The sequence below is a fragment of the Erythranthe guttata genome, chromosome 13 (genome assembly GCF_056151865.1).
Source record: "Erythranthe guttata isolate IM_541 chromosome 13, IM_541, whole genome shotgun sequence".
NCBI lineage: Eukaryota > Viridiplantae > Streptophyta > Magnoliopsida > Lamiales > Phrymaceae > Erythranthe > Erythranthe guttata.
This window is the reverse complement of record NC_142545.1, coordinates 9,408,769-9,435,625: the sequence shown is the minus strand read 5'-3', so window position 1 is coordinate 9,435,625 and position 26,857 is coordinate 9,408,769. Positions and strand designations below refer to the sequence as shown.

The following is a 26,857-nucleotide window of genomic DNA, read 5'->3' as shown; positions in this document are numbered from 1 at the left end:
GACTACATTTTTAATTAATTTTGGATTTTGTTTATTGTTTCTTTATTTTGCCAACATAGTTGGGCTTGAGGTCATATGGATGGTGATTTTTGTTCTGCCAAAAAAAAATTAAAAAAAAAATTATATTTAAAAAAAATAGAAAATGAAAATTAATTTCAAAAACAAAAAGAAAGGTGAAATGAGGATGGAAGAAGTGGGAATAATATAGTGTAAGGACAAATTTGAAATTAGAAAGAATGTGGAAAGAGTGTGGGTTTATCTCAAATAATGCAAAATAGTTTATGCATTTCCGTATAAATGAAAATATTGAGGGAATTATCTCAAAGAACCCCATTTTAATATGTGAATAATTGTGACCGTCTCTAACAAAATTAATATGTAAATATAAAGGGAAAATTATATAAATCGTATTTAGTCCATCATAAAAATTAGTCGACAAAGTATTAATCGACAAATTTAGGAAACATAAAAAGTGGGTATATTTCAACTAGAGAAGTGCAATTGAATAGTCATAAATCGATAAAATTGTTAGATTATTTTGCGAACGAAAAAAGTGAGCAACTTAATTAAAATAAAAATAAAATGGGCCTTTATATCTAACTAAGAGCATCTCCTGTGGACGGGGTGGCTACCCCGGGCTCCCCGTCCCCCGACCCCGACCCCAACCCATTTCTCGTCCAGCCGATCAATCTCTTTCTTCCAATTTTTTCCATCACCACTCTCACCATATAATAATAATAATAATAATAATAATAATAATAATAATAATAATAATAATAATAATAATAATAATAATAATAATAATAATAATAATAATAATAATAATAATAATAATAATAATAATAATAATAATAATAATAATAATAATAATAATAATAATAATAATAATAATAATAATAATAATAATAATAATAATAATAATAATAATAATAATAATAATAATAATAATAATAATAATAATAATAATAATAATAATAATAATAATAATAATAATAATAATAATAATAATAATAATAATAAAAATAATAATAATAATAATGTGTGGACAACACATGGTCAAAATATGTAATAAGTATATTTAAGTATTTAATTATAAATTTATGTAATAGTTTTACTGAAGTGTTTACCTATAAATTTGAGTATTTGATTTTTTAAATTATGTTGTGCTATTATTAAGTTATTAATTATATTTTCATTTTTTTACTATGCTTTGTAATATAATTAATAGAATATTTACAATAAAATTACTATTTTAAATAAAAGATCGAATTAGAGAAAAAAATGAGAAAACTAAAGTAAAATAAAAGAAACTAATAATAAAATGAAAATAAATAAAGAAAAAAAAAGAAAAAAAAAAGAGAAAGAATTAAAAGAAATATACAAAGAAACAAAAGAACAAAAAAATAAAAAAGAAAATGCTAATGTGGAAAGAGAAGGAAAAAGAAAAAAAAGAAAAAAAAAACAACAAACAAACAAAAGCTGGCAAACGTGTAATTCACGTGGGAATAGGCGAGTGAGAGCCCACGGCTTATTCCTGGGCTCAATTCAACCCCCAGCCACCCCAATCCCACCCCCTACTCACTAAACACCTTGGCCCTCCCCCTACTCCTTCCCCATTCTCTAGTTTTCCCCATGCAATGAATAAGATACTATTTTAAGTGAAAATTCGAGAATTTAGTAGTGAAAAATTTTATCTAAAAAAATTACAAATTAAAGATGCCATCACGTTGTTGGTTTTAGTAGTGGATTAGGATTAAATGACAATCTCTAGATTTGCTATGAAAAATAGACTAGAAAATAAGAGTCGGAAATTGGAGATTAAAAAAAAATAAAAATTCTTATTTGAAAAGAATATAAAAAATTATCATTAGGAGTTCCTTAGGTTGCCCTAGCGTTTATTATTATTATTATTACTAGTAATTGTACCCGTGCGATGCACGGGACAACAAATTGCATTGTTTTGATGTTGTAAGAATATAAACAAACCATTGATTTATCGTATCATCAAAATTCTATTATACTGGAACATTATTAAGTATACTACATACAAAAAAAAGGAAATAACTTTACTGTTGAATAATTTTCCAAATGAATTGAATCAGCTAATACCAGTAGATTGAAAATTTGAACCAGGAAAAAAATCATCAACTATGCTATCATGTTGAGCTTAAAAGTAATTAGATTTAATAACTTAGTTAACATAATCAAAACTAAACTATCGACAACATAAAATGCCATCTATACATCTTGCATCGGAACTAAGCCCTTCTCCACTGCCTCATTTTAAGGCTGTTTTGCCACTGGAATTAACAATTGGAAAATTAAGAAACAAAAATAAATATAAACAATAAATTAAATATCGCATACAAACAATAAGTCTTGAAGGTCGACTTCCAATAGCTTGTGGCTCCGCCCATTTTTGGTTAATTCTCTCAAATCATCCATTTCAATAACATGTCCAATAACATATAAAATGAAATAATTGTTATACATAAAATTTGAAAACTTTGGTATAAATTAATGAAACACATAATTTAACAAAATGAAATTACCTATAAGCCATGATGGAAAAAGATGTAAACTAATTGCCACACAGTCAATAGGATGAAGAAGATAAAAAACAAAATCTAAAGTCGGGTTACCAAAAAAAGAAGCCATAGGTAGGGAAGAAATAAAATTCAAATGTTGCAGACATTCTGTAAAACGATGTCACAAAATTCGCTAGGGATGAAAATCAGATTTATTTACCCTTTTCTGTAAAAATCGAAAATCAGATTATTATAAATAATATCTAGGAGAATTTGATGAAAATCGATAATAATATTTAAAATAATATTTAGGAGATAAAAAATTGATAAAAAAATCAAAAAATAATATTTAGGAGATAAAAATCGAAAATAAAATTTAAAATAATAGTTAGAAGATAAAACTTTGATAAAAATCGAAAATAACATTTCAAATAATGTTAATGAGATAAAAGTTGATAAAATATGAAAATAATAATTAGAATAATATTTAGGAGATAAAATATGATTAAAATCAAAATTATTATTTAAAATAATATTTAGGAGATAAAAATTTGATAAAAATCGAAAATAATATTTAGGAGAAAATAATCTGATAAAAAACAAAATTAATATTTAGGAGATAAAAAACTAATAAAAACATGGTCAAACTCGAAAAAAATATTTAAAATATTATTTAGGAGATATAACTTTGAAAAATTTTGAAAATAATATTTAGGAGATAAAAATCTGCTAAAAGTTGAAAATTATATTTAAAATTATAGTTAGGAGATATAAAATTGATAAATTAAAAAAATATTATTTATAATAATATTTAGGAGATAAAAATTTGATAAAAATAAAAAATAATATTTAGGAGACAAAAATCTGATAAAAATAAAAAATAATATTTAATATAATATTTAGGGGATACAAATATGATAAAATTCGAAAATAATATTAAAAATAATATTAAGGAGATAAAAATTTGATTAAAAATGAAAAAAAAATTACAAATATGTTGAAAATTATATTTAAAATTATAGTTAGGAGATATAAAATTGATAAAATTAAAAAAATATTATTTATAATAATATTTAGGAGATAAAAATAAAAAATAATTTTTAGGAGACAAAAATCTGATAAAAATAAAAAATAATATTTAAAATAATATTTAGGGGATACAAATATGATAAAATTCGAAAATAATATTTAAAATAATATTAAGGAGATAAAAATTTGATAAAAATTGAAAAAAAATTACAAATATGGCATTAAAACTCGAAACAAATATTTAAAATATTATTTAGGAGATATAACTTTGAAAAATTTTGAAAATAATATTTAGGAGATAAAAATCTGCTAAAAGTTGAAAATTATATTTAAAATTATAGTTAGGAGATATAAAATTGATAAAATTAAAAAAATATTATTTATAATAATATTTAGGAGATAAAAATTTGATAAAAATAAAAAATAATATTTAGGAGACAAAAATCTGATAAAAATAAAAAATAATATTTAAAATAATATTTAGGGGATACAAATATGATAAAATTCGAAAATAATATTAAAAATAATATTAAGGAGATAAAAATTTGATAAAAAATGAAAAAAAAAATTACAAATATGTTGAAAATTATATTTAAAATTATAGTTAGGAGATATAAAATTGATAAAATTAAAAAAAAATATTATTTATAATAATATTTAGGAGATAAAAATTTGATAAAAATAAAAAATAATTTTTAGGAGACAAAAATCTGATAAAAATAAAAAATAATATTTAAAATAATATTTAGGGGATACAAATATGATAAAATTCGAAAATAATATTTAAAATAATATTAAGGAGATAAAAATTTGATAAAAATTGAAAAAAAATTACAAATATGACATTAGGGTTTCTTAGGGTTGCCCTAGCGTTTCTTTCTTTTATCTATAAGATTATTATTAGGGCGAATGGCAAAAAGGCCCATCACATGGGATTTAAATGCATTTTGGTCCACAAAAAAAGCACTCTCTCAATTAAACCCATCCCCATGTATTTAGTCTAAAATACCCTCTATAATATAATTCTTATCAATTTCATCCATTATGCTCTAACTTTCTTAAAATTACACATTGACCCCGGATTTAAACAAATATATCGCATTAACCCCCAAAATATTTTTTTTTCAGAAAATAATTTTTTTTCCGGCCAAATTCCGGCGTTGACTTTTTTTTTTTTTTTTGAAATTTTTTTTTTCCTGAAATTTTTTTCCGCCCGGTCAACCACCGTTGACCGGTGGTTGACCGCTGGTCTCCGGCATTGACTTTCTTTTTTTTTCTTTTTCTTAGAAAAAAAATATTTTAATTAATATTACCGTCTTGGCTACTAAATTACTGTCTCAGACAGTAATATTACTGTTTGGGACAGTAATATTATGAATATTATTTTTCCGAACAGTAATATTATTAATATTATTGTCTAAGACAGTTAAATTACTGTTGGAGACAGTAATTTAGCAGCCAAGGCAGTAATATTAATTAAAATAATTTTTTTTAAGAAAAAAAATTTCAAAAAAAAAAAAGTAAATTAACTGTTAAATTATTGTCTCCGACAGTTAAATAATTGCTGTAGACAGTAATTTAGCAAAGATTACAGTAATATTAATTAAAAAGAATAAAAAAGTCAATTAACAGTTAAATTACAGTCTCCGACAGTTAAATAACTGCTGGAGACAGTAATTTAGCAACGAATACAGTAATATTAATTAAAATATTTTTAAAAAAAGTCAATTAACAGTTAAATTACTCTCTCCGACAGTTAAATAACTGCTGGAGACAGTAATTTAGTAGCAAAGACAGTAATATTAATTAAAATATTTTTGAAGAAAAAAAAAATAAAAATCAATTAACAGTTAAATTACTGTCTCCGACAGTTAAATAACTGCCGGAGACAGTAATTTAGCAGCCAAGACAGTAATATTAATTAAAATATTATCTTTAAGAAAAAACAAAATTATGTAAAAAAAAAAAAAAAAGTCAACGCCGGTCAACGGCGGCGACCGGCGGTCTCCGGTGGTGGTGGGTCAAAATTGGGGTCAAAATTGAAATTAGGGTTAAAATTGATTAATTGGTGAAATTGGGCTAAATTGTGATGTAAATCATGAAATTGGAATTGAAATGGGTTTCAATGAATTTGGGGTAATTTTGGTATATATAAAGGAATTTCTTTATTTGCAAATAAGTTTGAATGTGCTGGATTTATTTGAAAAACAAAAAAGTTGAATGTCTCTCTTTTAATTAAGTGCCCTTGTCATGGGTTTATTTGCCATTTGCCCTTATTATTATTTATAATTTTGGTAATTTATCGGTTTGTGTCAAGTCAGCTGAATATGAAATGCAATGACCTCCGAAGAATTCAGTGCAAGTGAGCAAAACTGTGGAAAAAACTGTAAGTACATGTTATATATCAGTAATGTAAATTTTAAAATCCAACGATGGGCATTTGGTCTAGTGGTATGATTCTCGCTTAGGGTGCGAGAGGTCCCGAGTTCAATTCTCGGAATGCCCCTTTTAATATCTATTTTCTGCCTTTTAATTTTGCCAACTTGACAGAGTATCCCTCTTTTTGGAATTGCCTCACCTTTCTCGAAGATACACTCCGCATTTTCCCCGGGCAAATGATTTATAAATACATAAAATCGAACAAATTCATATTTTTATTTTCTAAATCAATTTCTCTTAATCGTTCATTAAAAATAGTGATATCTTAATTAACACAACGCTCTTTTATATGTCTAAATTATTAAGTTAAACAGTTTTGCAAACTCGTAGTCCAATTTAATGTTATCAATGAAAATATAAAATTATGTTAGTGAAAACAACGGTTGAAACTTCAAATATTCATAACACATTAGTCTAAAATTCGTAAGAATTCAATAAATAATATTTATAGGTCTGTTATAATGTTTATAAGTCTATTTTTTTATCCGATTAGAAAATAATATTTGATAAGTAAAACATTTCTTTTTATAGACAAAACACCAAAACATTACAAAACTGTTCAATTTTACAAAATAATTCACAGCTTAATCATTCTAACTCTCATACCAACAAACTCTTGCTACGGTTAGTAGAATTTCAAGCCCACCACATCCAAACCCACATTATGAGGAGTAGAAGACTTGAGCTGATTATTTTCTTTTATGTTATTTATTTCCTTATTTTCTTAGTTATTGCCTTCTTAATTGCGTAATATATTAAAGTCTTTTCCTTTACAAACTAGAGTTGGGAGCCAATTCAAACCCTCTTTCAAGCATATGCATAATTATTTTCTTAAATTTCTCTTTTATTTGAATAAGAATTTTGCGATACTTTGAGATTGTATCAATTGGTATATAGAGCGAGTGATACGATGCACACAAGCTCAAAGATAAAGAATTGGAAGAAGCGCAAGCGTACGAGTTTGGAGAGGCTATTCAAGTTATCCTTGGAGAAGAAAGGCTGGAATCAAATGTTTGAGATGTCTATGGTTTGGAATTGGAACAAAAGAAAGAGAATAATTCGTTGAACAAGTCGAATTCCATGCATCCGAGATTCTCGCCTATTCTGGCAGAGTTTACCATTCGAGTTATAACACTCGCATCTGAAGTCCATTTAAGCTGATTCAAAATGATTCGGAAAGATAACTGAAAGATCTACAACATTCATGTTTTGAGCGAAGAGATATTCGAAGTAGAACAGTGTCGAAATTGACCTTTAATTGCGTGCACGTGCACGTGCACAGCCCAATGTCGCGAGTTAAGAAGGGTGATCGAGAATCGACTTGAAGATCAAGTTATCTAATTTACTTATGCACGTTTTAATTTAGGATTTATTATGTTTTTATTATTTTAGAATCTTTTATGGTTAGGATTTGCTTATTTATTTATTTCCTTATTATAGTTTAGGTAGGAGTCATTTTCCTTAAGAAAAACGAGTCTTTTTAGCACTTATAAATAGGTTGCCAATTTGGCTTATTTTAATAGACGAATTTTGAATCAAATTATGAGATTATTCTCTTTGGTTCTTTAAGAACTCTTCGAACATATCGGTGGATTCCGTTTGTTTACCCCGACTTATCAATCGCGGGTCGCTGTTCCACCCTTTGAATCTTTGTTTTTGGATGTTTTCGATCTTGCTTCCGCGTAAGGTATTAGGGTATCGTAACAAGTTCTACGGGGTTCGTATCAGCGAGGTTGTAATTATATCAACGTTTCCCCTAATCCAATGGCCGCAAACTGCGAGCGCTTTGAAGGGTTGTAGAATTCCGTTTGGGTTGTGCAATGCGCCATCTTCATTCCAAGCCGCAATGAATGAAATATTTCGACTACCATACTTGCACCATTTTATTCTGGTTATTTTGAAAACATTTTGGTTTACAGCCAATCGTGGGCTGATGATCTACAACATGGCCGTAAAACAAGTTGAATACCTTGGCCACTGGATTTATATCGAAGGAGTGCGAGTCTACGATGAGAAAATAAGAGCAATGGCGGGGTGTTATAAACCTGGTCCTGTGCGAGCTCTTAGAGGATTTCTTGGATTGACCGAGTATTATCGTAAATTCGTGCACACTTATGGTATTATTGCGAGGTCTTTAAAGGAGTTGTTATAGAAGGGGGGATTTGAGGGGAATGAGAAGGCTGATCAGGCCTTTGAAGAATTGAAACAAGATATTATTAGCACTTCGAAACTTTAACGAAGACATTATGATCGAGACTGATGCTTCAGGCGAAGGAATCTGTCCAATTCTAAATCAAAATGGGCGACCGGTGGCATATCTGAGTAAGGGTCTGAGCGCGACAAAGAGAGAATGGTCGTTCTATGAGAAGGAGATGCTTGCCATTTTGGAAGTCGTTCGAAGTTGGTGGCCCTATCTTCTTTGCCGCAAATTTAAAATTTGTACGGATAATCATAGTTTGCCTTGTCTGCTAGAACAACGAATTACCACGCCGGGGCAAAAAAAATGGATAGCAAAACTCCTTGGGTTCTATTATGAGATTGTCTATAAACCCGAGAAGGAGAATGTAGCAGTTAATTCGTTATCAAGCCGTGACCAAGGGAATCTCACTAATGATGCAACCATTAGTGAACATAATTCAAGCGCATGCGAACTACATACAATATCAAGTCCAACATGGGCGATCTGGGAAGAGATCGCTGAAGCCACAAATTCAGATCCCGGTCTAGTAGAAATAAAGGAAAAAGTGGACAGAAGCTTGGCCGATATGGAAGGGTATTCCGTTAGTCGAGGATGCGTGTGGCGGAAAGGAAAGATGTTAGTGCCTGAAGTCTTGCCATTGTGAGAGAAATTTTTGAAAGAGTTCCATTGCTCACCATCAACAAGGACTTCTGGTAAAATAGCACAACTCTTCGTGTGGGTTGGAATGCAAAGGGATGTGAGCCGATTGGTTCGCGACGTGCTACATTTGTCAAATAAATAAATCCGATTTGCACAACCCAGCTGGTTTGTTGGATCCTCTACCAATTCCCGATGTCATTTGGTCAGTCATTAGTATGGACTTCATTGACGGGTTACCGCTCTCTGGCGACAAGGACACGATTCTAGTAATGGTTGACCAACTTTCAAAATATGCGGATTTTGTGGCTCTTTCGCATCCCTATTCTGCTAAAGATGTTGCGAACACTTTTGTGCGTGGAGTCGTGTTACACGGTATTCCAACCTCCATTGTTTCCGAACGCGATCAATTTTTTTTGAGCAATTTTTGACGGGGATTATTCGTCTTCAGGAACCGAGCTAAAGACGAGTACCGCTTATCACCTTGAGACCGACGGACAAACGAAAGTGGTAAATCACTGCCTTGAACAATATTTGCGATGCTTCATTGGGGGACAACCAAAGAAATGGGAGGGATTTCTTGCATGGGCTGAATTTTGGTACAATACAACATTCCACTAGTCTATAGGCATGTCTCCGCTTGAAGTTGTTATGGGCGACCATCACCATACTCGGTTAAATATATATTATGATCGGCTGACGTACAAGTGGTTGACTAGACCTTCTGAACTAGGAACTCAAGTGCAACCTCGTCGCAGCTCGAAATCGAATGAAACAAGTAGCCGACCGTCACATGCGGAAGGAGTTTGAGGTAGGTGAATGGATCTACCTTAAATTGAAACCATATCGACAACACTCAGTTTTTAAACGCATCTATCAAAAACTCGCTAGCAAGTTCTATGGGTCGTTTCAAGTCGATGCTTGTGTGGGTCGTGTCGCATATCGTTTGGATTTGCCGGCAAACGTGCGCATTCACCCAGTATTCCATGTAACGCTGCTTTGCCGAAAATTGGGGAATCAAATTACGCTGGTACAAACTTTACCCCCATAGCATGTCGAAGGCGGACCAGTAGTGGAGCCTGATCAAAATCTTGGGGTCGCGTAGAGTAGATAAAATTGGAAGCAATGAGCATGAAGTTCTTGTTCATTGGAAGGCATTGACGCAAAAGAGGCAACATGGGAATCTGTAGGTGTTAACCACAAATTTTCGAATCTGTAAAACATAAATACAAGACAAGAAAATAGGGAACAACTAATTTATTAATCAAAACGATGTGGTTTACAATCTTCGTAATTCCCCTGATTCTTCTCTCCTATTCTAATTTTGATTCAAGTTTTGATTCAAGGGCTTAAAAGCTTGTTCTTGAATTGAACAAATGATTTCCTGTCACGAACACCTCGAATTCAAATATGTTATGAATCCAAGGAGGAGGCTCGAGATGTGAGCTTGAAAGCTCGATTTGTGTCTTTGTGAGATTGATTTTTAGATGCACCGAATCCGTATTTTTATAGCCACAAGCTAGGGTTTCTTGACTTGTAGGATGAGCCGGTTATTTGTAAAGCCCAAATATATTATGGACTTTGAGTGAGACCCAATTTAATAATCAATTTATTGGATTATTAATTGGTGATTTGTCTCAAATTTTGATTACTACAAATGCCTTCTAGTCCCGGCGAAGAACATGTCGAGTAAATGTGAGATGAGGAATGAAGTAATCGAATTATGTTTCATTTGTTGGCTTCAAAACCTCTTTCCTCAACTTTGGGGTTTAATTTGATAAATCCTTTGTTGGGGATCGTGCATGTATACGCAGCGGAATATAAAATTTTTAGATCGAACTAGTTTCGATTACATGCATAAACTAATCACATAGTCAACGTACCTTAACGCTTCCGCCATACATATGGTAATTATCGATTTTATTAAAAACATGTAAAATCGAAAAATATAAAACATGCTTGTTCATCATATTACAAAATCGAAACACGTAATCACATATTACTCATGCTCATAAATTAAAAATCATACAAGCATGTTCGAATCAAATTTACGAAAGTTCCGATTTAATTACCTCTTGTAGCGTGGGATTTCGACGAATCGAAATCCAAACTCAAACACGTACAAGCTGCTTTATACCACTCCTAGGGGCTGCAGGAACACCACCAAACGGCAGCTGGTCCGAAGGTGAGGCGACGGCGGCGCATGTGTGTCAGCGACGGCGGCGCGTGGGCGGTGCAGCGGCGCGTGCGGCGGTGCAGCGGCGGTGTGGCGATTCCGTCGGTGCAACAGCTCCTCTCCAATTAGGTTTCACCACGAATAAACGGATCTCCCCCTACTGTAGCACTAGATACAAAGGGGTTAGATAACAAGGGAAACGCGAGAGAGAAAGAAGAGGGAAAAATCGGCGGTTTCCGGTCGGCGGACGGCGCCGATGCGGCGGGGCAGCGGCGACCGAGAGGCTGGACGGCTAGGGTTTTGGGGTGTGAAAAATCTGAATTCAAACTCTTGTTTGAGGTCTATTTATACTTAGGGTTCTCAACCCTTGTGGGCTTAAGTCATTGGGCTTGACCCACTGATGCATTAAGTCCATTCCCTCGTCGGCCTCGTTTCTAACAAACGATCGTTCACAAAATTATAACAAAATTATATTTGTGACGAGCTCAAAGTCCTCGTCGATACGAGTGCCTCTTCGAAATTTCCAATTTCCAAAATTGGAAACTTCCACCTCAGTGGACCTGCTAAATCGGGAAACTTCCCAATTTAGAAAGTTCACTAATTTCCGCATGTCTCTTTCTCTACGTTTATTCTGACTCGTAATCCACAATCACGAATCTTGGACTCAATCATATTGACCTCCAACTTTGCAAAGATTAACATATTAACCTATGCTCATTGTTATCAAGGATCCGTGTTACACGAGAAGTGTGACCCTCAATGGTTCAGGTGTATGCTAGCCGTGGGCTCACAACTCTTTGTGATTCGAACAACACATTGTTCTTATACGAACTCCTCCCAAGAGTCCCGATTAGAGTAAAACTCATTTTACCTAATCCCCGATCAAATCGGTGCCCAACGAATCAAGATTGGTGTCTAGCAACTACGCATCATGATTCCCTAGATACAAGTAAAGTGCCTGCAAGAACCTTATGATACAGTTAGCGTACAGTACGATTCCTTCGCAGCATATGTCCCGATTGAACTAGAGGCATTGGTTCACCGAGACCTCTTATAAAGTTCAATAACCGTGCGAACGTTCTAGGTATTATAAATCCGTTCGTGTGCGACTTAGGGAAACACATTTCCCTAGTCACCCCACTATCAACTCTGGCCAGAGATTCCTTGGACTATAAACCGTCAAAACACACAGGACATCCATGACTAATCAAGCGCTCGAATCCCCTACTACAATGCACAGACTTCACACTAGATTTCGGATTGCACGAACGTTGGCCCTTGGAGTGGTCCGCTGTGGGACTCAGGGATAGGTCACGATACAACCGGTCCTCTAGTGAAGTCACGGTGATGTCTGGGTCTTAAGAACTAATGGTGTACAACTATATCTTAGAAACCTATTACTCGATGAATGAGAACCACTTATAGATTTCTAGGGCGAGGAAGTGCAGTGAAATCATCTAGTATGAGCACCCACTCAAGTATGCCGATGTCACAACACCGAGGACTGATGAGACGCAATACACATACACTAAGTGCTAGTCTCAAAAGGGAAAGGCCGGTATCCTCATTATTGGCGTAACCCATCGATTAGGAACAAGGTTTCACAGTTACATTACATTGCTGAGTTATCTCACGATTCTACTAGATCAACTCACAGTAATAGAGTAACTCGTTAGGACTATACCTATGCTACTTGCATGGGATAAGAGATATAGAATGCCAAATGAAATATTTTATTATTACGAACGACAAAAAATGATTGTTTTATTACAAGATAAAAGGAAAGACCACAACCACAAGTTGGCTTGTTGGTCACCTACTCCAACATCCTTCACCTTGAGGGACTTAAATGATAAGCCCTATTCTTTGTCTTCAGTGAAGCACCCATCTGCAAATATATTTTTCTTGACTTGAGGGTCTATTTGGAATTATCCGTTCATTTCAAGGAGGGACTCAAACGCAATTTATTGCTTCTTGATATGGGGGTCACTTAATGTTAGAGTAGGTGACCAACAAGCCAACTTGTGGCTGTGGTCTTTCCATTTATTCTTGTAATAAATAATTCCTTTTCGTATTAATGAATATATTTGTCCCTTTGTCACAAGCATAGATATAGTCCTTACAGTTATTACAAGTACCAGTAATTGATCGTTAGGATCGTGAGATATTTACTATACTATTATAACTGTTAAACGTGTTCCTAGTCGAAGGGTTACGCCACCAATGAGGATATCAGCCTTTCCCATTAAGAGACTAGCACTTAGTGTATGTGTACTGCATCTCATCAGTTATCGGTATTGTGATATCGGCATGCATAAGTGGGTGCTCGTAAGTTGACGAGTTCACTGAACTCCCTCACCCTAGAAATCTCTAAGTGTTTCTCAATAATCGAGTAGAGGTATCTATGGTATAGTTGTACACCATTAGTACTTATGACCTAGACATCACCGTGACTTCACTAGAGGACCAGCTGTATGGTGACATGTCACTGAGTTCCACCGAGGACCACCCCAAGGGCCAGTGTTCGTGCAGTCCGAAATCTAGTGGGAAGTCTGTGCATTGTAGTCGGGTATTCGATCGCTAGAATAGTTTTGGATGTCCTGTGTGTTCTCATAATTTGTAATCTCTAAGTCTCTGGCCAGAGCAGACTAAGTGATGATAAGAAAATTCGATTCTCTAAGTCATGCACGTACCGATCACAACACTTAGAACGACCGCACAGTCATTGAAATACTAAGGAGGTCTCGATGAACCAATGCCTCTAGTTCAATCGGGACATATGAATCGAAGGGATCGTGCTGTATGTTATATATCGAAAGGTTCTTGCAGAGACTTCATTTGTATCTAGGGAATCATGACGCGTAGTTGCTAGACGCCAATCTTGATTCGTTGGGTGATTAAGGTGAAACGAGCTTCATCTTAATCGTAACTCTAAGGGACGAATTTTGACCACAAAGGGTTGTGGGCCCACAGCTAGCTGACACCTGAACCATCGAGGGTCACACTGCTCGTGCATATGAGATCTTTGAATAAATGGTCAGAGATAAAATGTTTTATCTTTGTATGATTGGAAGTCAATATGATTGAGTCCAACATTCGTAATTTGGAATTATGAATGAGAATAAGAAAAGGAAAAGAATAGGCGAACATCTTAGTGGACTTTCTAAATTGGGAAGTTTCCAAATTTAGAAAGTACACTGAATTAGGGTTTCCACTTTTAGAAAGTTGGAAATCGAGCATTGGCACTCGTAATGACGAGGACATTATAATGATTCCGAAAATGTAATCGTTACAATTTTCCGATCATTGAATTGAGAGAAACAAGCGAGTAAAGAACTAACGAACTTAAGCTGTTGGGCCCGGTCCAACTTAAGCCCGTTAGGGATTTTATGCAAGACACTATACCTGCTCGCCTCTCTCTCTATCTCTCTCTCTCTCTCTCTCTCTCTCTCTCTCTCTCTCTCTCTCTCTCTCTCTCTCTCTCTGCCATACCTGCTCACGGCCGCCACCGTTGCCGCCGTTCAACCGCCGGAAATCGGCCTCCCTTGGCTGATCAATCGTGGTAGTTTTATTCTTCCTTTTATTCTTCCGTTTATTCTAACTATTGCGTGTCTAGTGCCACGTTCTAGTAGATCGAAGTATACGAGGTGAAATCCGAGAGGAGGAAGATCGAAGAATCGAAGAACCAAGGAGCAGCCCCCGAGGCGACGACGCACGCGCTCCCTTGCGCCGCCTTAAGACAGCGGGATCCTCACACGCCGCCGTAGCTCGCACCGTCGCCGCCGCTGCTTCGCCTTCCCCGCTCCCGGATTGCACGGATTAATTTCCGTGGCAATCTTGCTTCGTTTCGTGCGCCAACCTCACGCTTAAAGAGGTAATTCTTGAATCCGGTATTCGTTCAAAATTAATTTAATTAGATTAAATTATGCATGATCGTTTTCGTAGTATGTTTTATGAATTTGTATGTTTTAAATGTCTACATGAAATTCATGATTTACTGCGAGCACGTTAAATGATTTAATGTGAGCATGCTAATTGATTTACTGTCGATTAAATAATTCGCATGATTGTCGTTTTTAATTTCGCTGGAAGCGCAAAGGTACGCAATTAATTGTTTATTAATATTGGGCATGTGATTATGTGATTTAAATTCGTTTAATTCGCATAAAAAAAATTTTTTCCGCTGCGTACACGTGTCCTGTTCCCAACACTTAATCCATCCGCAACACCTCACGACTACTCTGACAGCCGCTCACACCTTGGTCTCAACATCTCTTCTTCTCTTTATATCTTTGAGAACTTCTCCATACCGTTGAGGGCTTCCGGCTGCGAAAATTAAACTGGGATTCTTCAGGCGACGATGTTTGTCGGCGGGCATAATTCCGGCAGCCTCCTGGATTTGACATAGTGGAGAAAATTGTTGGCAGAGGCAAATAATCGCCATGACTGCCATTTTTTTTTAATGCTCCCATGAAACAGGGATTTGCGGATATCATTTTTTTTTCCATTGACTGATATGCCAAAAATTTGGCAAATTTCATCAGCAACTTGGTAGCTCTCCTTCTACTATATTTACATAAATCTTCTGTAACTGATAGGATAAGAAATGTAATCCTTTCAATTTTTTTATTTTTTAGAAAGGAATATATCCTCACCTTCAATTACGTTGCCCCCATGTAAATAGAGGGAGATCCCTTTTCCTTTTCTTTTGTCATCCGTGTCCACGAGCAGCAAGACTTTTATTGACATTGGATGGTTAATCGGACATAACTTGATATCGGAGGAAGAGATGAGGGGTAACCACAAATTTTCAAATTTGTAAAACATAAATACAAGACAAAAAAATAGGGAACAAATAATTTATTAATCAAAACGATGTGAATTACAATCTCCGTAATTTCCCTGATTCTTCTCTCCTATTCTAATTTTGATTCAAGTGCTTAAAAACTTGTTCTTGAATCAAACAAATGATTTCCTATCACAAACACCTTGAATTCAATTATGTTATGAATCCAAGGCGGAGGCTCAAGATGTGAGCTTGAGAGCTCGATTTGTGTCTTTGTGAGTCTGATTTTTAGATGCACCGAAGCCGTCTTTTTATAGCCACGAGTTAGGGTTTCTTGACTTGTAGGATGGCCGGTCATTTGTAAAACCCAAATATATTATTGACTTTGAGTGAGACCCAATTTAATAATTAATTTACTGAATTATTAATTGGTGATTTATCTCAAATCTCGATTACTACAGGAGGTACCTTGAAAGAAAAAACGGTTTCCAGACTTCCACCTTGAGGACAAGATGCCTTTCGAAGGAAAGAAGAATGTTAAAACTAGACGCAGTACAAGGCTGCCAAAACCCAACCCACAATATTTTGATGGGCCTGATACTTAGTCTAAGTTATTTGCTTTGTTTAGTACTTTGCTTAATTATTGTATTTTCTCAAGTTAAGATTTTATTGTTTGAAGTATAAATACCAAGACACGTACTTTGGTTTACTTTATGATGACTAATACTATTCTTTATGACTTCTTGGGTATGTAAAAATTAGAGGATATTTTGAGATCGTATCACTATCAAACCTCCGACCAGGAGATCGAGAAACCATGGGTTCTCGAGCTTGAAGTGTTGCCGGTGTTGGTTCTTGTTTCGTATTTTTTGCATTGTATATGATGTCCTTTTTACAACTATATCTAGGTGACAAGTGTTTGTTTATGTCTATTCAAGTGCAACAACAAAACGTGTCATTGGCAAGTAGCCAATTACTAGGTTAAATTAAGGATAATGTATAGTCCCAAATATAAATAGCAGATAAATTTGAATATAAACGAAATGTTTAATCATAGTGGATATTTGTATATGATTGTTTGATGACACTTGTAACAAATAATTCATGTAGGTCTTATGGGTCAACATCTTCTTAGTATATCAGAATGTTTAATTTGTTTATGCATAGTATTTAACTTAGACTAATGGTTTGTTATTTTTTCATTAAAGACATATTATTTTAGTTTAGTGAGTATTCAAAAAGGGAAAATTAGAGGAAAACTGCCGTCGCAAATATAGTTAAGGAAATATCCCTTCAAAAAATAATTAGAGAAAACCCTTTAAGCTAATATTTCACCCAAGTGATATTTTTATAATTCCAAAACTAACCTTGTCTGTTATACTCTTTCAAAACCATAATTTAAATTTTCATTACCCATTCCGTTTTCTCGTCTTTCTATCTTCTCTGTTTTTTCTTCTTCTTTATGTTCTCTGTTATCTCCGGCAAATCTTCTCCCCCCGCCACCGCCGCCGGAAGATGGAGAAAGAAAGAAGAGGAAGCACTCGTCGTCAGCGCCGTCTGGACAAGAAGCACTCTTCTTTCTCAACAGCCTGTTCTACCCCGTCAGCGTGTGGAGGAAGAAGGAGAGGAACAAGTTGTTGAGAAAGAAGAGGAAGCACTCGTCGTCGGAGGAGAATCAACGAAAATTGTTGATGAAGGTATTTGTTTTTTTTACTTTTATTATTTTATTAGTGTTGGTTTGTCATGTGCTCATAAATTGTTTATGGAGTGACCAATAATGGCTGACAAATACCTTTGAACCGTTCTTGTTTTTTTGTTGGACATTGGAATGCTAATTTGTGGTTTTTTGTATGAATTATTTATTTTTTTCTTGTTAGGGATTGGTTGAATAGTGTGGTGCGGCAGTGTGGTGACGATGGGGAGGCATATTTATGGTTTTCTGGTGGATCGGGCGAAGGAGGGTGCGTGTAGAGAAATTCTCTCAGACTGGAATCTTAATCGACTATGTACATGTTCAATAGTCGATTAAACTAATTGGTTATGCTCTGGTAGTCGATTAAAGTTGATCGACTCCAATTTTTTATTTTATTTTTTGGATTTTTTGTTTATTGATTCCAATTGTATAAATCAATTATAATGTTTGTTTTTGTAAAATATAGTTGATTTTGCATTTTGTTTGTAGTTGTGATTTGTTATTTTCAATAGCAAATTCTTAATCGACTATGCTTCATAGTTGATTAATAAAACTGATACATGATATATACAAAATAAAAAAAAAATGTGAAAAAAATATACATGATATATACAAAATTAATATACATGATATATACAAAATAAGTAAAAAAAAGAATTTCCTTAATCGATTATGCTTCATAGTTGATTAATAAAACTGATACAAAAAAAAAAAAAAAAACAGAAACAAAAAAAAATCGCTGATGACCAACGCGTGACGCAGTGATAATGTGGCGGGCATGGGCAAAATTGGAAAACATAATGGCTGAAAATAAATGTGAATTTTTCTCAATGGAGAAAAATATTTTGGACCTCTATCCATTAAAAGAAGTAAGGGTAAATTCCACTTTACCCCCTCGTACTCTGCCCAAGAACCACTTTACCCCCTCGTACTCTTAATTTCGTCGATTTACCCCCTTGTACTTGTACAATTTCCCAATACAACCCTATTCGTCAACTTTTTTCGATTTTGACTCTGACGCCATTTGGCCAGGAGTCAAAATATTGACGTAAATATTGTTTTTTTTTGATTTTGACTATTGAGATTAGAAAAGAGAAAGTTTCACACATTCATATATTTTTTTCTTTGCACTGGGTGGAATCCATCAATTTTTGGGTCTTGACTTTTACTAAGTTAGGGGTTCAATTTGGGGATATCTTGGAAGGGGAAGTGGTGGGAGAAGAAAAAATGACAATATTGACGGAGGAGAAACGACGCGTTATAGGCAGTGGCAATTTTGTAATTTATAGAGTTGACCAAACGGCGTCGTCAGAGTCAAAATTGACAAAAGTTGAAGGAAAGGGCTGTATTGAGAAATTGTACAAGTACAAGGGGGTAAATCGATGAAATTAAGAGTACGAGGGGTAAAGTATTTCTCAGGCAGAGTACGAGGGGGTAAAGTGAAATTTACCCAAGAAGTAATAAGGGAGTTTCATCAATCAGCCCCATAAAAAAAACATAAATTATATATCATCATACTACAAATAAATGGAAGTTCATCACTTCATTGTTCCTCCGCAGGACACGCTTATATTTATGGAATTATTTGACAAACACCCCTCATTACACTTCTCCAATTACAATGAGTCCAATTTTTTTTTTCCATTTTTAAGTTAAATCTAAAACAATTTTAATTAATAAAAATTAATATAGTTTCACAATTATACCCTTATTTCTATTTGACTTTTATTTAATATTAATTTATAATAATTGAATTGTAATTCCATCTAATCTCCCAACCTATAACCACGACCCTAAAATTTTCTTTTATTCTTTTTGATTTCTCCCAAACCCTATCCTCTATCATCGCGCCCCTCCCTCTTTCTTCACCCTTCATCGCCGTCTCCGTCTCCTCTCTCTCGCTCCAGTGCTCATAGTGAGATCTCTGTGCGGTGGTAAGAAAATTAAGCGGCAGATATGCTTTAATTCTTCCCCTTTTCTATTCACCGCCATCGCCACTTAAATCTAAGGGATTTTCGCTTAAATCCCAGTGTTTATCTTCAAAATTGAAGCAGTACTGCAGCTCGCCGACCTTCTCAAATGCTTCGTCGCTGGTGCGAGGTTCCCTCGACGCCTCTTGTTCTTCGCGAATAAAGCTTAAATTAGTTAGGGTACGCTCGGAATTCGACGGCAAAGTTAACGGCGCTCTCTCCGCCGATTTTGACTCTCGTTTCGTCAACCGGGTAAACAAGCACACTTCCCAAACATATATGTTCTATGCTTTGTTGACTATTTCTTCAATTATAGTGACTGGCACAATTTGTGGGGTTAATTGAAACCTGGCTTAGTTAGGGCATACAATCTGCTGTCTGAATTTTGTTGCAATTTTTTGTTTATTATTTCTTACAGAATTCGTATAATGTTTATGTAATTGTTGGCTAGGTGAATGCTTGTAACTGAATAACTTGTTTCCTGCAACAGTAAAAGGCGCTCGATGCTGCCGTAAACGATGTAAATGGCTCTTTCGAGAATGGAAGTGTTACGAGGCTGGCAAGTGTTGGTGGAGCTTTGCTGCCTCAAGAATTGATATCAAAGGTACGTTTTGTTTCATTTCATATTTATTTTTGTTGTTCTTAAACATTGTCCTAACGAAGGTTACATGAAAATCTCTCATATGGTCTGAGATTTTCTTTTCTCCTATTTTCCATTAAATTTATTTTCCATTAGTTTGGTCTTCTGTTGGATTATTGTAATGATTTAGTTTTTTTTTTTTTTTTTTTTTTAAATGGCTGATTTTTGTTTCTTTTAATTTTGGTAATGTTTTTGTTCTTGATGATTTTTTTGACGAAATTGCTGATGGGAAGAAGATTATGTTTTTTTCAAATAGTGGTTTACGGTTCAAATAACGAGAAGAAGAAGATTACACGGACTATGTTCTAGGGTTCATTGGAAAGAAGATGATGTCTTTTATAGTGGTTTTATAGCTTTTTTTTCGCAGAATTTTTGATGTTTTCTTGTTAGAAATCATAGTTTTCGATGTTTTTATATAGTTGTGTATATAAAGTAGTTTTCATGTTTATATAGCTGTTTTATACATAGTGGTTTTTATGTTTATATAGTTGTTTATACGGAGTGGTTTTCATAATCTTAGCCTTTGTCTTTGATAAATTTATCGTGGTTTTCAACAATTTTATAGTGGTTTTCAATAATGTTGTACAATTTTTTATATAACTGTATATACAGAGTGGTTTTTATATTGACATAGTTGTTATACTAAGTGGTTTTCAAGTTTACATAGATGTTATAATGAGTGGTTTTCATGTTTATATATAGTGACTTTTATTTAAAAAAAACTGAAAAGAAAAAAAACCACTTAAAAAAAAATTTGAAATTAAGAAAAGAATAAAAACCATGAAAAAACGAAAATAAAAATAAAACCACTTTTTTAAATTAAAATAAAAAAACATGAAAAATATAAATAAGAAAAAAAATAATTTAAGATAAAATACCGAAAAAAAAAAATTATTACAAAATTTTCTTTAAATCGAAATAAAGAAACCATTAAACAAAATAAAAGAGAAAATAAAATAAAAACTGAATTGGCGTGAATTGGGGGAATAATTTTTGGAGATAATTTGAGTATAGATTATGGTTATAATTTATTTAAAATTAAATAATTATACTAATTAATAATTAGTGGCGACATATATGATTTTTCAGTCTCATTAGATTTATCTCGAATATTTATTTATAAATAAATGATTTATCAAGAATTAAAATTCCAATAAAGGGTGTTTGGCATATTGCCCCTATATTTATTATCCCAAAAATTAAAGTTATATGGGCCTGACCAAAATTCAAGGCCCGCTTGCTTATGAATGTTCAGTGGTTTTGACTGCTTGACTTTGTAATTTTTACCGACGAAATTGAAAGGAGAATCTCTCTCTCTCTCTCTCTCTCTCCCCCTCTCCCTCCCTCCTTCTCCCTTGCCCTACTTTCGAATTTATCAGCCGCGAAAGCTGCCCGCCCTAACCCTCGGCGCAAAGCAAAATATATTTTCGTTCTTCTGCCATGTCTCAGGTGATTTTTTTTAAAAATAGTTTATCGGCACTATTTGTTCCCTTTATCGGTTGCCCGTATTTTTCGTGGATATTTCTGAAATTAATTGGGGATGGTTGTCTTGATTTTCCAAAACATGTTATCTACGCATCTGAACTGTGTCGATAAAGTATCAATTACGATATATTTAATGATTTTTTTAGTGTTCTATTATATTTTCAGGTTGATCATAGAAACTCCTCAGCAGCTAAACGGGCACGAACGGATGGTATGCTAGTAATCGTTTTGTTTTATGTTTCGTATATGCACATTGGTAGCAGTGATTTCATTTTTTGGTAATATGTTATGTACATTCCCGTTGTTTTAACAGTTGTCATTTGTCGCGGATTGTTATATTTATTTATAAGGATTGTTGTAATTTGGTTTGGAGGGTACATGTTAGCATTTTTAAGCAGGTTCTAGGAGATTGATTATATGTTAGTTGTTACAATGCCAACTCATATAAATGAATGTGCATATTTTTACATGTTGGGATCACTTTTTGAATGAATTTTGCACCCGAAAACTTTCGAGTTCGTTGGTGGCTTGGTTTATATTGGGTTGACTTGTAGGACAAGTTATAGGGAAGCGGGAAGACTGGCTTCTCAAAACTGATTTCCTGCATTTTCATTTGGCAATTTTATTCCCCTCTCTCTATCTAATTTACCAAAATATTAACCTCAATCTCGTATCCTTTTTATATTGAAAACTCTCTTAACTATATCCATTATTTGTAGATTTTTTTAATAATTTATTCATATTTCAACTAGTTTATTCTTCACGTAACCGAACCTGACCTTTGTCTATTTCATATGTGATGCTTCATTTATGCAGTAAATTCCTGAAACATTGTAGCCTTGTTCAGTACACGAACCACACAAATATAGCATTTTGGTTTCAAAACAATCTTGCGGCGGGAAGGAGACAAAACCGATTAATCGGCAACCTGACTGCGGTAATCTTTCTTCTATATTTATTTTTAATTCCCGCTACTAAAATCTTCTGATTTTGAATTATTTGTCGTTGTTCGTTGAAACTAGGGTTTCTGATTTTACTTGTTATATTGAAGAAGGATCTGACTTACGTTATCTTTTTTCCTTCACGGTGGATTCATGTGAAAGGGATCAGTTATTGATGTGAATATGGCAACTATCTAGAAAAGTTGCCTGCACATTTTATTCAGCAAATTTGCTCAGGATATTGATTGAACTAATTCTATAGGCTAATTATAAAAATTGTGAAAGAAAACATAATGGACAGAGTCTGTTATAGCAAATGTTGCCTTATTTAAGCATTGTATTTTAAATTTCTATCTACATTGCTTGCAAGTCAAGCTGTTTCGATTTTGCTTTATTTATTTAGTCTATGCTAGAATGTTTAGTAATGTATTTTTTGGATGGCATGATAGATGAGTTTAGCAGAAGACTCACCTGCACACTCTTCGAGTAGCGATGGCGATGATTTAGTAGCATTTCTTGATGCTGAGTTGGATATTGCTTCTGATGGAGAAGCTGATTCCGAAGAAGTTGCGGATGATGAGGATAGTGATAATGGTGATGAGGATAATGACTTGGATCTTAAGAGGTATATTTAATATGATCAAGTCATTTGCTTTAGGTCATACTTCGATTCATACTTTTTGTGGGCTATTTGCATGTGAAGAATATTTAAGAAGAAACCATTGTATAACTATCATGTTTCGAAGATAAACGTAATTTCTAATTAGTTGTCTGTATGAGGCTTAACTTCCACCACGCCGCTTGGAATATATTGGTTCCTTGAGGAATTGTCTGGTTGAAGGAGGATAAGTTTGTTGTTCGTTGCGTTCTTGGTTGAAACTTGTCCACTGTCCAATGAAAATAACTTCATGAAAGTGGTTAAATTGTGATTGCCGAACACTTGTAAATGTGCTATAGCCATTTCTGTGCTATTCAAATGTTGTATAGGAATCGTATTTTCTGTTATTTCCACTTTTTCTGATAATTATGCTTTATTTCTGTTTTTTTTTTTTTTATTGTAGATTTAAAAGGCGCAAGATAGAGTTATCTGAAGACGTGAATTTTGACGTAATAAATTCACAAAGTTCCTCATCTGTAGGGGAATCAGTGCAACTTTTAAGTGGTGAGTTTGTGATTAGCTGAAATTTTACTTCTTCTGTTGGATTTGATCTGCTAATATGTTGGGTTTAGTTGTTGAATATCCTCCTCCTACATAAGAGTTTTTGTACACCATTCCTCAATACAGTTTTGACCCTTTCTTATGTATTCTTTTGTATTTTCAAGCTGTTTATGCACAGGTTTTTGACTTATTTTATAACAAAATTTCCAACATGACAATTTAGTCATTCCGTGATCTTGTTCCTCTCCTTACCTACATCTCTTGTGCAGGGTCATCACCTAAGAAGAACACGTGTCTGCATCCTGGTGTTTATGCAGGAATGTGCATGAGGTGTGGGCAAAAAATGGATGATGAATCTGGTGTTGCATTTGGGTACATACATAAGGTCACTTTTTTTTTTTTTTAAATATATTTTTTTAAACCTGTAATATATTAGTATTATTTCTGGAGCTAGGTGGAGAAAGGCATGTGTTAGGATGATAGTTCCAAAAATCCATTTGACGGTTATGCCAAGTCTCTCTTCAATTATTGTAGCATCAAAATGAAGTTCATGGTAAAGAAGCATTGCATGAAAGATGATGCACTGCACCTCTCCTTGTTTCCTTAAAGTTGTCAACACTCATTTTTATGAAGTAAAATTATCTGCATGCAGAATCTGAGGCTTGCTAATGACGAGATGGACCGATTACGTGACAGAGACTTGAAGAACATGCTACGCCATAGAAAGCTTTGCTTGGTTCTTGATTTAGATCACACGCTGCTCAATTCAGCCCGACTTCATGATATTACAGAGGAAGAAGGCTACTTAAATGGCCAAAGAGATGCTTTGCCTGGTATTTTTCCCTTTAGCATTTTCCTTGCTTTGGGTTTTTAGTGAGTTTGTTACCAAGTGCTTGGTAGAAATACTAGTGATGTAACTTAGCAAAATTTCCGTTTCTCCATAAATTACCAAACATGCCTTTCACATTTTCCCTTTCTTTTTGTCCTTTCAAAGTTATATGCATGTTTTAGTTTCTTTACTTTTGATGGTGAAAACCAGGCTTTGAATTCTATCATGTAGTGGTAGGTAAGGTACCTGACTTACAGTTTGCAAATGAACAGATACTTTAAAGAGCAGCTTGTTCAGACTGGATTGGATTTATATGATGACTAAATTGAGGCCATTTGTACATACATTTCTGAAAGAAGCTAGCAAACTATTCGAGATGTACATATACACTATGGGTGAACGTCCGTATGCATTGGAAATGGCAAAGCTGCTCGACCCTGGAGATATTTACTTCAATTCCAGAATAATTGCACAAGGTGATTGCACACACAAGCATCAAAAGGGTCTTGATGTTGTTTTGGGTCAAGAAAGTGCCGTTGTCATCCTTGATGATACCGAAGTGGTACGTGATTAACTTTAATTCCAAAGTTCTGATACCAACGTAGTTTATGATTAATTTGTTCAACTGGAATAATTTAACACAGTACGTGATTTTTTTTTTCCTCTTGAAATGTCTTTCGTAAGGAGTTTCTAACTGATATTTATTTCTTCGTAATTATTAGAGCAAAATATGTCATTTGGAGACATCTAACGCTAGCTTTATCTGTTTTGTTCAAGTGATTGTTACTGTTTGTTTACTTGTGGTGCTATATTATTGCTTAATGAATTGAGTGCAAAGTATTGCTAGTTTAGGTTGACTGATATTACTGTGCTGCTTCATTTGTTTTTTTTTTTTTTTTTTTTTTTTTTTTTTGTAGGTGTGGAGCAAGCACAAGGACAATTTAATATTAATGGAAAGATATCACTTCTTTGCTTCAAGTTGCAAGCAGTTTGGCTTCAACTGTAAATCACTTTCCGAACTACGAAGTGATGAAAGCGACACTGAAGGAGCACTACCTACTGTTCTCAAACGACTTCAGCAGATCCATAGTTTATTCTTTGACGTGGTACCGTCTCTCTACTTATTATAGCAGGCTTCTTTTCATAATTGATAAAGCGCTATCTAACTATAATTTAAATTTTAATGAGATTCTTTTCAAACTTATTTAGTTGGTCTATTGTTTCAGGAGCGCAAAGATAGTCTTGAGGACCGGGATGTGAGACTGGTAAATACTAAATTAGCATATATATATATATATATATATATATATATATATATATATATATATATATATATATATATATATATATATATTATAACTTATACCAATTTCAGTAAGATGAATTTACGGTAATCTTTGAATGTTACAGGTGATGAAAACTTTACGCAAAGAAGTTTTAAAAGGATGTAAAGTCGTGTTCACCCGCGTTTTCCCGACTAATTTTCCGGCCGAGCACCATTCCCTATGGAAAATGGCTGAGAAATTGGGAGCCACATGCTGTAATGAAATCGGTCCATGTATTACACATGTGGTCTCCATGGATGCAGGAACCGACAAATCCCGTTGGGCGTTGAAGGAGAAGAAGTTCCTGGTGCATCCACGGTGGATAGAAGCTTCCAACTACATGTGGCAGAAGCAGCCAGAAGAAAACTTCCCCGTTAGTCAAGCAAACAAGTAAATGATTTTATTTCTCTATCTAACATCTGCTGACAAAATACAAGTGACTGATTTATTTATGGTATAATGTTTTGAAATGGCTTAACTCGGACCTTTTGCTGGTATATATTTTGTATTAGAAAGGTCCCTTGAAGAAGGTTGATAGTTGTTTAGGACATGGTACTCTTAAAATTTCGGTGCCATTTGATACGAAGCTCAAGTTTCGAGTTTATCGATTAGTTAATTTAACCCTGAACGGATTTGTTTCTTGTTCTTGGTTTTATCTCCTTTTTGCATTTTACTATTGCACGTGGTTCATGATTTTTATTAATTATTTTTATTTTTATTAATAATTTTCATTTAAAATTTACCATTGGTATTATAAAAAATATTTAATAAAAATATAAATACCGAAGCTTATTTAACAACACTTTATATAAAAATAAAAAATTAACATAAATTAAATGATACAATTTTGAATTTGTTGTTTGAATATAAATTTTGTAGTCATGTAATTTTGCTTGGTGTGGACTTGGCAAAGAGTTCCTAAGAAAACAAAGAAAAAGGAAAAAAACATCTTCGTATTTGTTCTTGAATTTGCATAAGTGATTTCTTTTCGTAACATTAAAGTTAAATATCACTGTAATAT

General features: G+C 33.7%; 1 protein-coding gene and 1 non-coding gene across 3 annotated transcripts; both read left to right on the top strand.

The window, feature by feature from the left end:
* Positions 1-5,991: 5,991 nt before the first annotated feature.
* On the top strand, positions 5,992-6,063 carry TRNAP-AGG (transfer RNA proline (anticodon AGG)). Its single transcript has one exon. It is a non-coding gene; the product is annotated as a tRNA-Pro (tRNA).
* Positions 6,064-21,277: 15,214 nt separating this feature from the next.
* On the top strand, positions 21,278-26,491 carry LOC105966708 (RNA polymerase II C-terminal domain phosphatase-like 4). 2 transcript variants are annotated; one of them, XM_012991293.2, is made up of 11 exons: positions 21,278-21,546; positions 21,748-21,793; positions 22,399-22,519; positions 22,973-23,148; positions 23,585-23,685; positions 23,952-24,067; positions 24,335-24,515; positions 24,784-25,073; positions 25,429-25,617; positions 25,738-25,776; positions 25,922-26,491. In XM_012991293.2, exons 4-11 carry the CDS (start codon positions 22,973-22,975, stop codon positions 26,228-26,230), a joined length of 1,401 nt encoding a protein of 466 aa, XP_012846747.2. In that variant the 5' UTR covers positions 21,278-21,546; positions 21,748-21,793; positions 22,399-22,519; the 3' UTR covers positions 26,231-26,491. The 2 variants fall into 2 exon arrangements, with proteins under 2 accessions (XP_012846747.2, XP_088667917.1); XM_088811791.1 differs by lacking the exon at positions 21,278-21,546 and having other exon boundaries at positions 21,748-22,164; positions 22,302-22,519.
* The last annotated feature ends 366 nt before the right edge of the window (positions 26,492-26,857 follow it).